The 19,837-nt window shown below is 40.3% G+C and overlaps 1 protein-coding gene across 2 annotated transcripts in view; it reads left to right on the top strand.

Annotated features, from left to right (window-relative positions):
- The first annotated feature begins 14,689 nt into the window (after nt 1–14,689).
- The window catches only part of KCNJ3 (potassium inwardly rectifying channel subfamily J member 3), a 148,405-nt gene continuing 143,257 nt past the window's right edge, over nt 14,690–19,837 (top strand). For both annotated transcript variants that reach the window (XM_064382745.1, XM_021665904.2), the window contains exon 1: nt 14,690–15,883. In XM_064382745.1, the coding sequence (XP_064238815.1) occupies nt 15,182–15,883 (702 nt within the window). In that variant the 5' untranslated portion in view covers nt 14,690–15,181. The remainder of the gene's footprint in view (nt 15,884–19,837) is intronic.

The following is a 19,837-nucleotide window of genomic DNA, read 5'->3' as shown; positions in this document are numbered from 1 at the left end:
GTTTGTTATGAATCTGTTCTTTAGCAATTGCTGAGGAGTGTTTTACTTTCAATTATGTGGTCAATCTTAGAGTAAGTGTGATGTGGTGCTGAGAAGAATGTATATTCTGTTGATTTGGGGTGAAGAATTTTGTAAATGTCTATTAGGTTCACTTGGTCCAGAGCTGAGTTCAATTCCTGAATATCTTTGTTAATTTTCTGTCTTGTTAATATGTCTAATATTGACAGTGGGGTGTTAAAGTTGCTCACTATTATTGTGTGGGAGTCCAAACCTCTTTATAGATCTCTAAGAACTTGCTTTATGAATCTGGGTGTTTCTGTATTGGGTGCATATATATTTAGGATACTTAGCTCTTCTTGTTGCATTGATCCCTTTACCATTATGTAATGCCTGTGTCTTTTTTGATCTTTGTTGGTTTAAAGTCTATTTTATCAGAGACTAGAATTGCAACCCCTGCTTTTTTTTACTTTCCATTTGCTTGCAAAATCTTCCTCCATTCCTTTATTTTGATCCTATGTGTGTCTTTGCATGTGAGGTTGGTCTCCTGAATATAGTTACACTGATGGATCTTGAGTCTTTATCCAATTTGTCAGTCTGTGTCTTTTAAATGGGGTATTTAGCTCATTTACTTTTAAGGTTAATGTTGTTATGTGTGAATTTGATCCTGTCATTACAATGCTAGCTGATTATTTTGCCCATTAGTTGATGCAGTTTCTTCATGGTATTGACATTTTTACAATTTGATATGCTTTTGCAGTGGCTGGTACCAGTTTTTCTTTTCCATGTTTAGTGTTTCCTTCAGAAGCTCTTATAAGTCAGGCCTGGTGGTGACAAAATCTCTCAGCATTTGCTTGTCTGTGAAGGATTTTATTTCTCCTTTGCTTATGAAGCTTAGTTTGGCTAGATATGAAATTCTGGGGTGAAAATTCTTTTCTCTCAGAATGTTGAGTATTGGCTCCTGCTCTCTTCTGGCTTGTAGGATTTCTACACAGAGATAAGCTGTGAGTCTGATGGACTTCCCTTTGTGGGTAACTGGACCTTTCTTTCCTGCTGCCCCGAACGTTTTATATTTCATTTCAACCTTGATGAATCTGATGATTATGTGTCTTGGGGTTGCTCTTCTCAAGGAGTATCTTTGTGGTGCCGTCTGTATTTCTTTTAATTTGAATGTTGGATTTTCTTGCTAGGTTGGGGAAGTTCTCCTGGATAATATCCTAAAGATTATTTTCCAATTTGGTTCCATTCTTCCTGTCACTTTCAGGTACACCAATCAAACATAGGTTTGGTCTTTTCACATAGTTCCATATTTCTTGGAGGCTTTGTTAGTTTCTTTTCATTCTTTTTTCTCTTATCTTGTCTTCACACTTTATTTCATTAAGGTGATCTTCAATCTCTGGTATCTTTACTTCCACTTGATCAATTTGGCTGTTGATACTTGTGTATGCTGTATATGCTTCACGAAGTTCTTATGCTGTGTTTTTCAGCTCCATCAGGTCATTTATCTTCTCTAAACTGGTAATTCTAGTTAGCAATTCCTTTAACCTTCTTTCCAGGTTCTTAGCTTCCTTGCATTGGGTTAGAACAATGCAATGAGCAATGCAATCCTTTAACTCGGAGGAGTTTGTTGTTATCCACCTGCTGAAGCCTACTTCTGTCAATTCATCAAACTCTCTCTGTCCAGTTTTCTTCCCTTGTTGGTGAGAAGTTGTGATTTTTTTGGAGGAGAAGAGGCATTCTGGTTTTTTGAATTTTCAGCCTTTTTGCGCTGTTTTTTTCCTCATCTTTGTGGATTTATCTACCTTTGGTCTTTGATGTTGGTGACCTTCAGATGGGGTTTCTGTGTGGAGGTCCTTTTTATTGATGTTGATGCTATTTCTTTCTGTTTGTTAGTTTTCCTTCTAACAGTCAGGCCCCTCTGTTGCAGGTGTGTTGGAGTTTCCTGGAGGTCTACTCCAGACCTGTTTGCCTGAGTATCACCAGCGGAGGCTGTAGAACAGCAAAGATTGCTGCCTGTTCCTTCCTCTGGCAGCTTTGTCCCAGAGAGGCACCTGCCAGATGCCAGCCAGAGCTCTCCTGTATGAGGTGTCTGTCAACCCCTGCTGGGAGGTGTCTCCAAATCAGGAGGCATGGGGGTCAGGGCCCACTTGAGGAGGTAGTTTGTCCCTTAGCAGAGCTCAAGCACTGTGCTGGGAGATCTGCTTCTCTCTTCAGAGCTGGCAGGCAGGAACATTTAAATCTGCTGAAGTTAAGCCCTTAGCCGCCTCTTCCACCAGATGCTCTGTCCCAGGGACATGGGAGTTTTATCTATAAACCCCTGACTGGGGCTGCTGTCTTTCTTTCAGAGATGCCCTGCCCAGAGATGAGGAATCTAGAGAGGCAGTCTGTCTACAGCAGCTTTGCCAAGGTACAGTGGGCTCCACCCAGTTCAAACTTCCTGGCAACTTTGTTTACACTGTGAAGGGAAAATGGCCTACTCAAGCCTCAATAATGACAGACACCCCTCCCCCTACCAAGCTCGAGCATCCCAGGTCAACTTCAGACTGCTGTGCTGGCAGCATTCCAGCCAGTAGATCTTAGCTTGCTAGGCTTCATGGGGGTGGGAACTGCTGAGCTAGATCATGTAGCTCCCTGGCTTCAGCCCCTTTCCAGGGAAGTGAATGGTTTTGTCTCACTGGTGCTCCAGGCACCACTGGGGTATGAATAAAACTCCTGCAGCTAGCTTGGTGTCTGCCAAACCGCCTCCCAGTTTTGTGCTTGAAACCCAGAGCCCTGGTGGCATTGGCACCCGAGGGAATCTCCTGGTCTGTGGGTTGCAAAGACTGTGGGAAAATCACAGTATCTGGGCTTGAGTGCATCGCTCATCACAGTACAGTCCTTCACAGCTTCCCTTGGCTAGTGGAGGGAGTTCTTTGACCGCTTGTGCTTCCAGGGTGAGGCGATGCCTCACCCTCCTTCAGCTCGCCCTCCATGGACTGCACCCAATGTCTAACCAGTCCCAGTGAAATGAGCTGGATACCTCAGTTGGAAATGGAGTAATCACCCACCTTCTGCACTGATCTCCCTGGGAGCTGCAGACCAGAGCTGTTCCTATTCAGCCATCTTGCCAGCCACCTGTTTTCAGTCATCTCAGTCTTTGCTTTTTTGAGGCATACCCTAAACTTACAGTTTTTCATACTGTTTGACAGGCGCGTAGAATTGAAATATCAGTGACACTTTTTATAGTACTGCTATTTTGCCTTTAAATAGTACCAATTTAAATGTGCATTATTATCTTAGGTGGGCTTAGTTTCTAAAGTCATTATTTGAAATACTCAGTGAGTGTTACTGGATTGTTATCTGCACAGTTATTTTAATAGTCTGGCCCATGCTTATTTCTTAATTTCAAATGCTGTTTTTTCCTATTGTGTTATTTTCTAAACTACATAGAGCACAGTGAAAGGTTAATGGTGGAAAAGTTGATTTGGTGCAGTGCCTGGTCTCTGACTTGATGAGAAAAATATTTCTAAATGAATCAACCAAACAATGAACAACAAACAAACAAAACCTTGAAATCAATTTATAAAGCAAGAGTCATCTGGGAGTCCCCTCGTCTCTTAGAGAACTATTCCAACTCGACTTGAACCTATGGCCTAATCCAATCTAAGTCCCTCGACGAGAGTTCTTTGAGTTTGAGGGTTTATTGCCTCCTGTGTCTCCTTACCTTTAAGCTGTTGTACCTATAAGTACTACCTTGACTTTGCCTCATATCAAGGTGAATGTGAAGTCTGAGTAATTCATTGGCTTCAAAAAAATCATGAGACAGTTTAGCTTTGTGACTATTGAAGACTATCATGGGGAAGAGTCACCTACCAGAGTGACAGGCCTCCTCTCCTCATGCTGACACCTCTTCTAACTCTTCCTCTCTTCTTCTTACCCTTCTTCCTTTCAGAAGTACAGACAGTTCTTCAGACCTACCCCTGTGATAGTTCTATCCACTATCAAATATCTCAGAGTCTGATTGGTTCATTTTATTTTTTTGAGACGGAGTTTCGCTTTCACCCAGGCTGGAGTGCAGTGGCATGATCTCAGATCACTGCAATCTCTACCTCCCAGGTTAAAGTGATTCTTGTGCCTCAGCCTCCTGAGTTGCTGGGATTACAGGTGCCTGCCACCATGCCCGGCTAACTTTTGTACTTTTTAGTAGAGAAAGAGTTTCTCCATGTTGACCAGGCTCATCTCGATCTCCTGACCTCTGGTAATCCGCCTGCCTTGGCTTCCCAAAGTGTTTGGATTACAGGCATGAGTCACTGTGCCTGGCCAGGCTTACTTCTAAAGTGTTCTGGTACTCAAGTCATTCACTATTTCATTACAGGAAAAACTTAAGGAAGGTTTTGTTTTATTTTGCTTCTTGTAGTTTTGTGGTTGTTGAGAGTGGGAGAGGGGACAGGTTTGTTGGGCTGCTAAGAAGCCACTCCTTTTTTATATAAAGGCAAGGATTTCCTAGGTTGTGGAATATGATTATAAGTGGATTTTCCCTCTCATCAATATACGAAGATATCACGAATAAAAATAAATGAATGTATCTATTAAACCAGAGATAGTAAAGTGAGAGTAGGGAAATTTCAGATACAGCCAACATTAAAAGAGTAACAAGAAAATGGGAGCTCATAGGGAGTAAAAGCAAGCACATTCTCATTTCAGTTCAGTTGAGAAAACATAGTTTGCAATTTATAATCATACAGTGTAGTAAATAAGGGAGGAAATGGAACTGTTTTGAACTTAGTTATTGCTTTAATTTTACTTTATTTCTAAAATATCTGTAGGCTACAAAAATATCTGTAGGCTTATTAGCAAATTAGAAGTTCTCCATGTAGATTTCATTTTCAAGTAATGATCATTTTTGAATTTGTTTTCACATATCAATATCAAAATATTGTGTGACAGATCTTAGGCACTATGCTTTATGTAGATCTTCTCATTTAATCTTTTTATCAAATCACCTCACAGAAGTAGGTGCTATTTCTATTTCATTTTTACAGTGAGAAAATCCAAGAACAGAAAAGTTAGGAATTTGCCTAAGTTCACACAGCTGGAAAGTACAAAGCAAGGATTTACATTCCAATAATCCTAGGGTAGTAGCAGGTCTTTTAACAGGATCTTGAAAGTCGCGCTGATGAAGATAACTTTGAGTTGTATTTTGAACATCAAGTGTTTTAGTATGATTAATAAAGTAGAAGGTTATCCCAAGTAAAACAATATATTTTAATTATACTTTAACAATTTAAAATGTCTGATAAATTTATAATTACCTTATAAATTTTACTGATTGCATTGATAGAGTATTTTCATAATGCATGTTTTTGTCCCATTGATTAGTGTTAATCTCTTATTACTCATTAGTAGATTTGGAACAGGAAGCAATATGGAATTGGAACAACTAAGGCGTTAACTATCTTAGTCACTTTGTGTACATTTTGCTGAGACTTATCATCCCAGACTTCGTTAATAATTGAACTATCCTTAAAAAATATGAACTCCGAATTCAATTCCAAAAGCTAGAACACTGAGAAACTGACAAATTAAAGAAGAAAAAGAAATGACACTTCTCTTTCAGTATGAATAGCTATATGGTAGCAGAGATTCAGAAACGCATGTTAATTATGAAATGTTCTGCATTAAATTGTTTAGGCAACATTATTTCTGGAGAATCACAGTAGTATTTACTGTGATGGCTACTGCGAACATATCTAATTTAATAGCACAGGTTAAATGAATTCTGATAACTACTTTGTCCTTCATCTATGTTACCTCTAACAATTGGTATGCAACCTTTCACAGCCATAGAGGCAGCCTTGTCATTCATTGGTGTTGTCAAGAAGCATAAATAATCACTATGTGACATTTTGACACGAGGGTTTATTTAGTGATGTTTGCATCCTGACATTGACAGAATATGTGAGGACATTTTATCAGCAGCACCTCCAGCCTCACAGAATGCAAAAAAGAATGTGCACTTTACTGATAACTGGAAGTGAGATTTGACCACCTTCTCCCAACTTTCTTATGTTTTCCTCCATATTTCTCTAATTGTTACATCCCCATTCTTTGATTTTATTAAAAAGAACTTGCTAAAAGAACTTTCTTTGTATCCAGGAAGTTAATTCATTATTTGGTAATTTCACGACATGTTTTTATTCACTTTTTGATGTCTGTTTGATGCAAAACAAAAACTACACAGAATGTTAATGTTAAACAGCAGGTATCTCCTTAATATTATGTGTCTGATACAGTGCTAACATCCATTCACCCTCTTTAATAGGGAAATTTGCTTATTTTTAAAATTCTGTCAATCATGTTAGCTATGTTTGGAGAGTAGACTTTCCAATTAGTAGATAGAAATGAGAGAAGGAAAAAGAGTAGCTTTAGAAAATCATTACATTTTATGTTTTAACTGGCTATTTGAATACCAAGATGTTTCTAGAGCCACATCACCTATGGGGTAATAATAAATAGGTAGATGCTCCCTATGAATGAAATGAATACAGTTTTTATTTTCAGGTTAGTTTTAAATAATAACTGCTAATTACTCAAATGGAAATTTGAGTTACAAGCACACACCTTGTAGGGTGGAGGAAGGACCATGCAACAAGGAAGTAGAGAATTTTAATGTATTCCCACTCCACCAATGTAATAATCCCCAGGGCCTCTTCTGTAATTTCCCGGAAAATTGTGACGATGATGTGAGGATGACTGGGCAATCACGGAAGTGGATGAGTTTTAGTGGCCATTTAACGGGGTTAACACAATACGGTTCTTTCCCCAAATGAAAATCATGTTAAAGTTCCCTTGAGTAAAAACTGGGAGGAATTCTACAAATGAGTGTGTAAAAATGACATTCTAGTTTCTAGCAGTTGTTTTTATTTCTGTAGTTGTTCTCTAGCCACCATCTCTAAATAACTGTATTATATAGAGCAGATGACTAACATGGCTGAACCTGGCTTGGCTTTCTGTCTTTGTGGCCACACAGTGATGTGGTCTTCCTCCAGCTTAACAGTAATCTTTGTGAGAATTTTAATTTTTGTGTTCTTCCTTCCCCAAGAAAGTATGTTCCATAGTGGTAAGAATCATAAACACAGAACTTCTACACACACATACACAGAAAACAGAAACATTATTAGAAGAAGTTTAAACATTTATGGGCTTTACAATTCAGTGGCTCTAGACTCCCCCATCCATGTTGATTATTTATACCTGCATGAGTGGTGGGATTGGATGAAACTGCAGTCACTGTCCAGTGTCTCCTGCTTTTCCCAGTTGCTTTTCCACTGAGGGGAAGATCCTCCCATGAACAAAGGTTTATATCCATATGTTGGACTCTTGCGATTTGTGAGAGAGCAGGGAATCAGGGTTTACTAATTGCAACTGTTCCTGGTGCCAAAGAATGAGAGCTCTCAGGAGTGAGGAAGGAAGATTGATGGTGCTTCTGCGTGTGACATTTCCCAGGGAAGGTCCTCTGCTAACAGGCATGCTGTTCCCATTGATCAGAGTTTTGTAATTCTAGCTGTGCTGTCAGAATCACCAGTGGAGCTTCTTAAAAATACCGATGCCTGGGTTCTCCCCCACATATATAATTGATTGGGAGTGGAGTCCTGAGGTGATTCTAGTGCATGGCTAAATACTATAAACACAGCAATTTTATTTCAGAAAATTCTATTCACCATTCTCCTTTTATATTCACTATTCTATTTACTATGCTGACCTGGGTTACCTGCCATGAAATGTTTGCGTTCTGTTCCCTACCCCTTTGTAACTGAGGGTCTTTCCTGCTTTATTGGCTTCTCCCTTATTTCCTATCAGTGTCCTATTGTCCAATTGTTCTGTTCCTCCCTTTTCTCCCTCTCCTTCATGCAGTCTTAATGCAGCCTCTGTACTGGAGGATGCTAAAGGAAGTTACATAGATATATGTATGTCTTCTAGACAACTATAATCAAAACAAAGATGAACATGGATAGCTATGTGTTATACCCTATATCCCTGTCACCCCTCACTCCACAAAATGGGATTTATATGATTGCACCAAAACTAAAGACTTATGCATACATTCATAATCAGTTGATTAGATTATAGAAACATTTCTGGATATTTGTAACAAAACTTCTGAAGAGACACCGATAAGTTCCATTTCTCTACTCTGTTTGGAAGCCATGCAGATATGCCACTGGATCTTCCTTCAAGAAGAGCTTGCCCTTCAGCTGGAGGCCATGCACTTAGCTCACAGCCTCCAGCTGCAGCACCTTTCCAGATCTGATGCAGCATTCAGCTGAAGACAAGCATGAGCAACCACAGCTCCTAGCCACTGACAATTCGGCGGGCCATTAGGACCAGGCCATCTTTTCCCAATGTGGTACTCTTTTAATGGGCCAGCTGGGCTTGGGAGCTCCCCATTGGGTTAGCCAAGACTTTATCTGACTTACACGTGATTTACATCATTGTCTGAGTCTCTCTCTACTCAGTTCTTCTTCCTGCACCTCTCCATCTTTCCTTTCACCGGTGTCAGCTCTGCTTCAGAGTTGAAGGCTCTCTCTGCTTCATTTTCTTCTTTCCCCTTTTATCTGTCTTAGGCATTGCACCCTAAGAAACCTCCTCTCTCAACTTTCTCTCAGCATCTGCTTCCCAGAGAAGTTGTGTTGACATTATTATCTGCCTTAATATTTTTAAACATTGTAAAATTTTACCACCTCTAAAATCTACTTTTTGTATTTTTCTCCCAGAATTTTGATACATGTTTGAAAGATTCTATAATGTGGTTATGTTATTTCTTATTTTATTCAAATTGTGTAAAAATCTTACCTCTTAAAAATCTTGTCATTAAAAATCTATTTTCAGAGTGCTAAAATAAAGTAATCTGAGCAGAGATAATTTAATGCTGAACCAAATGTAAGTGATTCCAGTTTAACAGGTTTGGAAAACTCCCATTAGCCAGAGCAATATTTCCTGAAGGCACTTGTTCCTCTGGCTGCAAATAAAGCAGTCTTCTTTCTTTAGGTACTTACCACATTGTATTAATTATTATTATTGTCATTATTATTTTAAAAAATATATCGTCATATTTTGTTGACATACTGTCTTCATCATTTCTGATCTGCACAAACTTTGCCATAGTGCTAGATACATAGTTTGTGCACATTAAATGTTTTTTATACTAAATCAAGCAAAATTCTTATACATATTTTGACATCTGGGACTTCATTCATGTTCTCAGGAAAGAAATCCTCAGTATAACTTCCATGTACATAGAAGAGAATAGGAAATTGTTATTTTTCCCTGAAGCCCTGCCAAATAATCTTTAGGTCTGATGAAACAATTATTTCTTTTTAAACAGATGTTGAGCTCTTGAAGATTTTAAAAGTCCTTATTCTTTCATAAATCAGAATACTCCAATGTACAGCTTTGCAGTAAAGAGAGGGTTTAAGTCAGGAGAACCTTGCTAAATAAATGGTCTACAAGTTAGAATGGCATATTGCCTTTCTCCGAATCCTCAGGCAGAGGCCAGGGTTTGGAGCCAAGATTAAAGGCTGGATGAGTCATCAGCCATGGTATGGCAATGCCTCTGTTCTCACGTCTGCGCAATCAAATCTCTAACTGATTTCTCCTTCTCATTTTTTTTCTTCTCTTTTTGGCAAGAGAGAAAATAACTTCAGCATTCTTTTTTAGGAGGATAAAAAAAAGGAACACCATTCTATTTCCCAAAATTGCATATAGAATTTCAAAGAGTGACCTCTTCCCAGATATAGCAAAACTTATGGTGGCAATGGGAATGTGTCACCTTTTGAAGCATGAAAGCATTAGATCCCCAGGCCTGCCCATTTCTCCATTGTACTTTTGGAGAATGTTAGGATTAGGAGTAAAGGAGTATTAAATATAATACCATCTTCCCCAGAGAGTAATTAATATTTCTGGCCATGCAGACTGTCACGTGGTGTGTCACAGTGGCAATAAGTGAATGACGAGAAGACAGACTCCAGGGATACTGAGATGTTCAAAGCCTTGCTTTTGTCACAGTGGGCCGATTAAGTCATTTTTAGAATGTGGACTTCTCAGGGGCAAAGGTTTTTTCTTTCATATTAGATATACTCTTTTCCCCACACCGTTCAGTTACATAATAGGATAAGTGCATGTACAAAGTCATGCCTTTTTAGTATAAAACACAGAATCATATCCTTCATTTCTGAAGTTATAGTTATTCATGATATTACTAATTTTGGACACAGCAAATAAAACATTGCCAGAAGTACTTTCCAGGCAGAATAAATATGTAGCTTTCTCTTAGCCGAGTTTGTTAAATATAGCTTTGATCCCCCCCACCCTCATGAACTGTAGGGTAGTTTTCTTGTAATTTACCACCCTATCTTTAAATGTTAGACTCCAGATGATTTTGTATTGTGCAGTTATATTTTCCAGATTTTTCCTGGCTTTGTGGCCTGGCCTGAAATTGTGTGGCTCTCTCTCCTTTGACCCATTCTGCTTGCAGTGTTTCACTTCAGTTCATCAGACAGCACCTGGTTAGGAGGCCTTCTATCATCCGTTCCCCACACATCCGCCTGGCCTCTGCACCACAGAGCTGGCTGCCCTCCAGAACCTCATCCTGGAAGCAGCTGCCCTCACAGGAAAAGATGAGTTTGGTTCATCTGTGAACATTTTCAAAGAGTTGGACTCAATGTCACAAATAGGTCAAAGCCTCAGTCACATTTAAAGTATGACACAATGGCATCCTTAAAAATATTTAACTTCCCTGGCAGCACTGTGTCATTAAAAGAATAGAAACCTTGACAATAGGCAGATGTGTTTCAGAATCTCTGCTTCACTGTCTTTCTATCTATTTAATATAAATACTAACCTTTAAAGTTCTAAGCACATTACCTGTCACATTAAAGTAGGCTCTTAATAAATTTTGGTTCTCTCTAAAACTCTATCAAATGTTTACCATGAGCAAGGCCAGTTTGGTTCATGGAATACCAGGTGGTACCAAATTATAAAGAAGTCAATGCTCAGGGTGCTCAGAGGGGATTTTGGTAAATTCTAAGCTGAAATACAAGTTAGAATATGAAAAAAGCCACATTGGAAATTTAGGGAAATGAGAGTTCAGAGGAGGGATATATTACTCTTAGTGGGAGTAAAATGAAAAACTTCATGACAGCAATAGCAATTGAAATAAAATGTGGAGAAATCCTTCCCTTTCCTTACGTACTAGTGCCTATGATTTGGACTTTGCAGGTATAGAAAAAAAGATATTTTAAGTGATAAGAGATAAGTGAACAAATGAAGTTAATAGAGGGCATGTTTGAGAAGTATCTAATAGTCAGAGTTGGCTAAAGCAAAGTGCCCATTAAAAAGAAGGTAGGAGATAATTTGGAAAGCTAGATTATGCCATATGTTGGAGGATCTTAGATTTCACCTGCATGATGAGAAGCTAGGCCTATAAAGGAAGAAAGCCCTCACGATCGATCAGGAATCCAAGGCTCTTTTCTTACTCTTTCACTACTTGTAAGGAATGGCAGAGCATCTAGGTTCTATATCTAGGTTCTGGGGTCAAGTCTCAGTTTCCACTTATCAACTCTGTGACATTGAACAAGTTATTTTGCCTTTCTATCTTCAATTTGCTGACTTGTAAAATGAGAGGATTAGACTAGACTGTGTCTTTTGAAGTATAAACTTATTTGTTTATAAATTTGGTTGCTAGAAAATGGCAAAGGTTTTTCACAAGGGAATGTTTAAAAGCTTCCAGATGAAATAATTGGAGGATTTTTATTTTCTATACCAATGCTAAGCACATGGTTTAAAGTGAGAGTTCGCGTACTACTATCCAGGGCAGTCTGAAGGAGAGAAAAATCCAATAAAGACAAATTATTTGAGTTTGGGCCTACCTAAAATGAGAATTTGAAGAAAGGTAGTGACTTTTTTTTAAAGAGAGGAGTAATTATGAGAGATATTGCGGCAATAACAATAAAAAGACTTGGAACCTAACTGAATATCAGTTCTAAAGCTAACAAGCATAGAAAGTATTGCTCTTTTTTAAGAAAAACTTACATGTTTTTTATATTGTCATACAAGTGATCTGATTTAGTCATTACTTTTATTTAGTTCTGTATTACTCAGAGAGTTTCAATGCGTGTAGAGTTTCCAGTGATATAAATTGGCACATGTTATTGATCTAATAAATATTTATTGTGTACTTAGTATGTGATAGATACTTTTCTAGGTATTGGAGACATAGCAGAGAACTAGGCAGACAAGGTCCTTGCCCTTGTACAGCTTACATTCTATAAGTGAAAATGGAAGACAAAGACAACAAACAAATGAAGAAAATAGTAGCTATAAAAAAGTGTGATGAGGAAGATGAACAAGATTGATGTGATGGGAATATCTCAGATGCTTGGGAAGACTTCCCTGAGAAGGGTGCATTTAGGTTGAGAGTTGAATGATTGAAGGAGCCAGCAGCATGGAGCAGCAGAGCAAGAAGTTTCCAGGCAGAAGGAACACATACAGTGCAAGGGCCCAAGGGTGGAGCTATGCTTTGGTGTGTATCAGGAATTGAAAGAAGCCAGGTTGCCAAGGGCATAATGAGCTTGGGGGAGAGTAGTCAGAGATGAGACGAGAATATAGGTGCTAGTTCACAGCATGGTGCCAACTGCAAAAGCTCATTTGTAATCTCTTCTCAGCCTTGTTGCAACTTTATAGCCCAAGAAATAATATCCTTCATAGCAGAAATAACAAAACCACATTTACTCTCTTTTTTCATACCAACACTAGGAAAATGTTTAAACTCCCAGTTTTTCAGGGGAATAAATTAGGTCTCAAAGTTGTTCAGCTACTTGCTCAAGGTCACACAGCTTGTAAATGGCACAGATGCGACTCAAATCAGGTCTTATGATTCCAGGACCAGAGAAGTTTCCACTTCCCACGGTGTCACTTTCCCTTCTTATGTAATCTTAAGAGAACAAACAGGGAGTTACTGACCTTTTATCAGAAAACTGGCAGAAGAAGCATCTGTAACTGAGGATAGGTATTTTAACCAAATAGCAGTGAAAGAGTCCCCTGCTTATGGCTGACAACCTGACACACACTTTCCTGCAGTTGGTTTAGAAGTAGAGAGGTACAAAGGAGTACGTATTGGCAGAGAATGCACAGAGTGATTATGTACTTATTTTCCTTTCCGTGGGAGTCTGATAGCAGCCTTTTGCTTTTATAATGCCATGATCTGATGATTTTTCTAACAAAATCAACTTCATGTATCTGGGCTGACTGAAATATGCCATAAGATATCTTGGCATTTTAAAGCAAACATGAATTGTGGTAAACAAGCTGGTATTTACTCATGGGCACTCTATTAGCTATTTCTGCACTTTGCCCCTCCATTAAGTTAACTGCCAGGCTGGGGCCATTAAAATCCAGCCTTCCTCCCTCAATTACAGGCACACATTAACTCTAGATATTCTGAGCCTTTCTAATAGAACCATTTCCAGAAAGGATTTCTATTAGTGTCTCCCTCCTTTCTGTTCTCATCCTAAGGCCCGTTAAGCTTCCTGCAACTTTGAGTTCTGAAAATGCCTATGTCAAAGCCAGTTGGGATCTCTGTTTATGATGCAACCCCAAATCCAGGCATCCGTTTAAACGAGTGCCCAGTTACAGAGACACATTGTACTTCTCTTCTTTCAGATAGCAGCATTTGCTTTTTGCTGGGGGCTTTCTGACTGATGCAGGGGGCGAGGAAGGAGAGTTGGCGGGCGTTTGGGAGCAGATTTAGAGCCGCTTCTCATTGGAGGGGCTCGCTTTTCCTGAGCTGCCAGACACTGCAGGCTCAACTGAGGCTCGGAGGTGCAATTCAGGCTGGTGGAGCAGCGGGGGAAGGCAGGGACAGGCGGGGCTAGCGCGGCTCTGCAGCTGATCACACGCACCACCACACACACCACATTCCTGCTGCCCCGGCTTGCGCCTCGCATCTTCCACCCGGGGCCACCGAGACGCTGACAAGGAGTGAGGGAGCAAAGAACGAAGAGGCAGAGGAAAAGCTGGAGCGGCGCTACTGTTTAACCTGAAAGTCTGACCGGCAACCCGAGCCTCGAACCCGGTCCAGCAGCACCGCTGTCGCCTGGAAGGAGGGCACAGCGCCAGGGAACCCACGAGTCCCCCGCTCGAGTCAATCAGTGCTCTGTGCGCCAAGGATCTTTCTGGCAGGGACAGCGCGGTGCCCTCACGGAGGTGTGGAGCTTGGGGGACCTGCATTGGCGCCCATCGTCGTACACCAGGAAAAGTGGGAACGAGGAAAACAGCCGTGAGCGCAGAGTGCGAGGCCAGGCTGCCGCTACCGCCCGCCGCGCCGCCTCCTGCCCTCTCCCGCTGGGTGAGTGCCCAGGCTTCGCGCACTGCCGTGTCTCTGCTGAGCGCGGGGGCGGCCTGCGGGCCCTTGAGGGTCCGCCGGAGGGCCCCGGTGGCGTCCGCGGAAACTCGGCGGTCGGGGGACGCCAGGCGGACAGGTCACTGGAGTCCGGAACCCGGGAATCTGAGCCCGGAGAGCGTGGGCAGGGGGCGTCGCACCAGTGCCCGGCAGACATGCCTTTGGGCGGGATTTTGGCTAAAAGATAGGAGGCAGGTGCGCAGGGGTGCGGGGAGCGGTCCCAGGGGGCGGGAGATTGGGGAGCGGCGGGGAGGGGGGAGGGTCTGGTCCAGGCAGGTAGAGGCGGCTTCTTAGGCAGCCAGCGAGTTGGCAGGTGGGTTGGGACTCGCTTGTCAACTCATTAATTTTAAGCAGTCAGTTTGGGGGCACTGCAGGATAATCAGGAGGGCCGTGGGGAGGCAAGAGGTGACCCGGGATGCCGGTGGTGGGGAAGGAAAAGAGGAGCCTTGGAAAGCTTGGAGGCAAAATTGCGCTTGGGTTCCGGGTCCTTGCATCCCCCCTGCCTTGAGTGCGGGAGAACACTTTTTCAAGACTCACCTTGGAAGGAAAGCCTCCGTCCCAGGGGAGAAGGAGAGGCGTCTGCAGGGGGCAGAGACCGCAGCTACCTGCCGGGTGCGCCCCCCACCCCAGGAGCGCTCGCTTCGCCCCCTTTCCTCCCCCGCCCCCACCTCCTTATTGGTGCTAGTTTGCGGCGCCCAGCTCCTGCGCCTTCGCTTCGCGTTTGAATCTGGCTCGCCCCTTCGTATTATGTCTGCACTCCGAAGGAAATTTGGGGACGATTACCAGGTAGTGACCACATCGTCCAGCGGCTCGGGCTTGCAGCCCCAGGGGCCAGGCCAGGACCCGCAGCAGCAGCTTGTGCCCAAGAAGAAGCGGCAGCGGTTCGTGGACAAGAACGGCCGGTGCAATGTACAGCACGGCAACCTGGGCAGCGAGACGAGCCGCTACCTCTCGGACCTCTTCACCACGCTGGTGGACCTCAAGTGGCGCTGGAACCTCTTCATCTTCATTCTCACCTACACCGTGGCCTGGCTCTTCATGGCGTCCATGTGGTGGGTGATCGCCTACACTCGGGGCGACCTGAACAAAGCCCACGTCGGTAACTACACGCCTTGCGTGGCCAATGTCTATAACTTCCCTTCTGCCTTCCTCTTCTTCATCGAGACCGAGGCCACCATCGGCTATGGCTACCGATACATCACCGACAAGTGCCCCGAGGGCATCATCCTCTTCCTCTTCCAGTCCATCCTGGGCTCCATCGTGGACGCCTTCCTCATCGGCTGCATGTTCATCAAGATGTCCCAGCCCAAGAAGCGCGCCGAGACCCTCATGTTTAGCGAGCACGCGGTAATCTCCATGAGGGACGGAAAACTCACGCTTATGTTCCGGGTGGGCAACCTGCGCAACAGCCACATGGTCTCCGCGCAGATCCGCTGCAAGCTGCTCAAAGTAAGTGCTCCCCGCCCCTTCCCCACCGGGAGACCTGCGTCCCCCAAATCCCGGGAGGAACTCGCCCTGAGAACCAGCCCGGGCCCCCTCCCCTGGTTCTACCTATCGCCACAGGTAAACTTCCTTTTGGGGGGTCGGGGGTTGGAGGACTGGGCAAAGAACGCAGTTGACAGTTCTGTTCTTTTCCCACGCACTGTCGTGCTCTTGTTTATATTCGTCATTTCGGATGTGCTTGATCACTTTCTGGACTAGTAACACTTGAGGACTGGTGTTGGCTCCTGGAGCCTTGAGGGCAATTAGTGCCCTGTTTGCCTTCCTGTCCTTGTTGCTTTGCTCTTCAGAGCGATTTTATTTGTTGTCGACACACTGCCCCCATTCAATGCGAGGTCCTAGAACTCACCTGAACAGCTGTTATTTTGAAGAAATAGGTGCTGAACTTGCCTCAACTTTCACGATGGGCTTTTCTTATTTTTTTCTTTCCTTTTTTTGACCCTAATAATATTAGGAGGCGGATTACTCCTCTAGACTGAATGTCTTGAACTCTTTCTTTTTAACAAACACACAGACCCAGGAAGCAGATAATAAAGTGGAAGAAACCACACTTGGTTCTTTTAAATTTTTATTTTTACTAAATATTTTCCTAGAAACCTGTTCTATGAAAGCTTGAGTGCTTTTCCTGTAGAGCCTCTTGTTAATTTTATTCTTAATTGCCTGTTTCTATGAAGCCTTTGTCAATTACAGATTTCACTTGAAGCTTTCAGCATCTATTAAAGAAGATTGCTTCCTACCATCAACGGTGTAATGCTAAAACAAATTGCACATGGAGTGGTTATTAAAGCAAGGTCCGTCTAGTCGTTAGAGGGCACCACCACAAACAAGAGAAGTCCTTCTTAATCACTCATCCAATTAGAGTATGGGAAGGAAGGCTTAAAGCCCAGTTGTTTGTCTCTGTGTGTGATTTACAATTCATATTCTTCCCCAGAGGTATTTTTCTCAGTAGTTTTCAGATGTTCATAAATTGAAAAAGTTGACCTTAAATAAATAGTTCATACAATGAAAAATGTTTATCTGAGATTGCATAGAGAACTGAAGCCAGATTCTGAATTTAGTATTAATACAATGAAAATCTGATCTCAATATTTGAGATTTTGCCTTTTAAATTTTAATTTCCACTCCACAAGTATATATTGTTTTACACAGCCCCAACTTAATGTTGTAATTAAAAGGGATCCAATGTGCTTTTAAAAGTTTTGCTCTTGTGTCATTTTCATTATTCACTTACAAGATCTTACCATAATTATCCTTGACTATGCTCAGTAAAGTGTTTAAATTAAAGCAGTTCACTTGTCCTGTCACTTCATATTCTATACATATTTACTGTGTTACATACAGTAAATAAACTAAATTTTGTATAACATAGTGGATAATTATCAACCTGGTTCTGATGTAAATGTTCATTAAGGTAACTATGAATAAATAATTTGAGTAGATCATATTCATTTATAATTAATTTAAATGAACTGCATACAATTTTTAAAAATTTTAACTTAGTGTATTGTTATTGACCACTGTTTGAACCAAGCAGTTTGTCAGATCAAGCTGAGCAGTTGTGTTGTAGGTATGTTTATTACAATGGTAATTGTATGTGTCTGTATCTATGCATAGACCACAATATAGCATTTCTTCCTTTAGGTTAGGCCTACTAGGCAGATAGGAACACTTTGTTATTATAGTGGCAAGGTTTCTGTTCAAGGAATCCATGTTTATGTACCACTTTGAGGCTTACTGAAGAAGAGTTTACCATATTAATTGATGTAATGGAAATTGAAAATTAGATATTAAAAGTTATTTATAGGCATTCTCTAGTTTTTTAAACATATAAGGTTATTTATTACAGATGTTTGTTCCAGACAACATATTTTTGATGATTATAGCTGTTTTTACATTTTATTTCAACAAAGCCAGTCATAATTAGGATTAACCTATATATTAGTTTTTGTTTCTTTTTTTAATGCAATGATTCTGAAGCACCCAGTCTCTACACTGGTGCAGGGTACTGATAATAATTTTTCTTCCTAAAGAAATACACAATATATACCATAAAGAGTATCCTAATTAAAAAGATGAAAGATTTATAGTGTTGACAAATTTGGAGCAAGGTGCTATATTAACACAAGGTGATAAAAGCATCTCATTATAATATATGTAATATTCCTATAAAGTTTTTTACTTTTGATTTGTTAGGAAGATGTCAGTGCTAGAAGTAAACACGATTTACCTGTGGCATCGATTTATATTTAAACAAAATTATAGTGAAATTCTCCCCTGCTTTTTGTGAGGGGAAAGGGTTGATACGTGGGTAACTCTTCAGCTAGCCAGGTAGTATAGTTTGTTCAAAGTTCATCTTTCCTGTAGCCATGGTAATTTAAGTGAATTATTGTAGTTCTCATTATTCCTTAGACTTCATTAAAAAGGGGTCATGTCTTATTGGGGAAATAATAGCATTCAGCAAAATTAGAGAGGAGATTTGGCTTTAACAAGTTGCTCTCATTTTCTCTTAGGGACTGAAATGAAGTGACCTAAAACAGTCAACTGTATTTTTAAAGAGAAGCTATACCAAAATCTTGAAGTAATAATATGTCCTTATCAGTTTTATACATTCTTCTTCTTATATATTATACACAATTTCACCCTATTAAACTCCATTTGGCAATTTAAATGCAAAGTTTATGTGTCTTTAATGCTGAATGTGTAGAATTTTTAAGGCAACAAAATCCAATATAATATTTAGTACTAATAACTATAGGGCATGTATGCTTTTCCTATCACCTAATTTAATTTTATTAATTTTTTTCTATTGTTGTTTTCTTATTTGCTAAATAAAAGTTTCTTTAAACAAATATAAAAGTTCTATTTACTAATTATCAAGCACTTTTTGATTTTTGGGAAGACAGTAAGAACATGGGCATAGCTTTCTAATGCTTGCTGTTATGAAATTTTTCATGTGTAATAGTTTTAAAATGCCTAACTTTTGATGGAAGTTTTTTGTAAAACTTCTCTGCCTAATTTTTAATTATGCTTTTCATTTATATGAAAGCACTTTTTATTTCATCTCTATTCCTGTCTTCCAGCCTTACAAATACTAAAATTTCTTTCAGTAGTCAAATGTAGATCTTTCAACTTTATGCCTGGAGGGGTCAGACCTTATTCTACTCAGAAAAAAAGAAAGTATATTAAATAAAAATCAAAGGCTATAGTTTGAAGTTCCTGATTAAAATCTGTGATTGAATTATAAATATAGATATAGACAGTTGTTTTAAGTTGAATATTCTTTCTTTCTTCCTCTCCTCGCCATATTTAATTTTTACTTGAATTTTCCATTTATTTTAGTTGTCTTCTTTTCATTTTATGCTTACTCAGAAAATAGGGACTACCTAGTATCATGGCTATGCTAAGTTAATATGTCATCCAGTTGAAAGTTTTAATAAAAATGCCTGGATTAAGACGTTGAGACCAGTAGCTGTAACGTTGAACCCTATAGTTTAGTGTTGGGTTTAAAGGATTTGGAAGTCTTACTTACTCCTTTCCACCAACCTAATAAGAATAGTTGATTGACCTAAACATACAACTTGTTAGGGCAAGAATTAATTACTATTCTTTGATACACTGTTCAAGAAATTACAAATTTATTATCTCAATGACATCATATATATGGTTATATTCATCCAGTCAGTATACAATTTTTTACATAAAGTAAACATAAACTATGGTTGTGTTCATATTTTGAAACCAAAAGATAAGGATTAATTTTCTGGAAGCATAATCTTACTTCTTTATAGTTCTATTTATTGCCAATAGTCATCCTCTTTCTTTCCTAAGAGGTCAGCTGCGCAATCCTTAACTTTCACTTGTCAAATGTAATAGAGTACATTCCTTTCCTCTTCTGACATCAGA

The sequence above is a fragment of the Aotus nancymaae genome, unplaced genomic scaffold (assembly GCF_030222135.1).
Source record: "Aotus nancymaae isolate 86718 unplaced genomic scaffold, 86718_ANA_hifiasm-v0.15.2.pri h1tg000029l, whole genome shotgun sequence".
NCBI classification, from domain to species: Eukaryota; Metazoa; Chordata; class Mammalia; order Primates; family Aotidae; genus Aotus; species Aotus nancymaae.
Note: the sequence above shows the minus strand (reverse complement) of the source record. Positions and strands in the feature narration are given on the sequence as shown.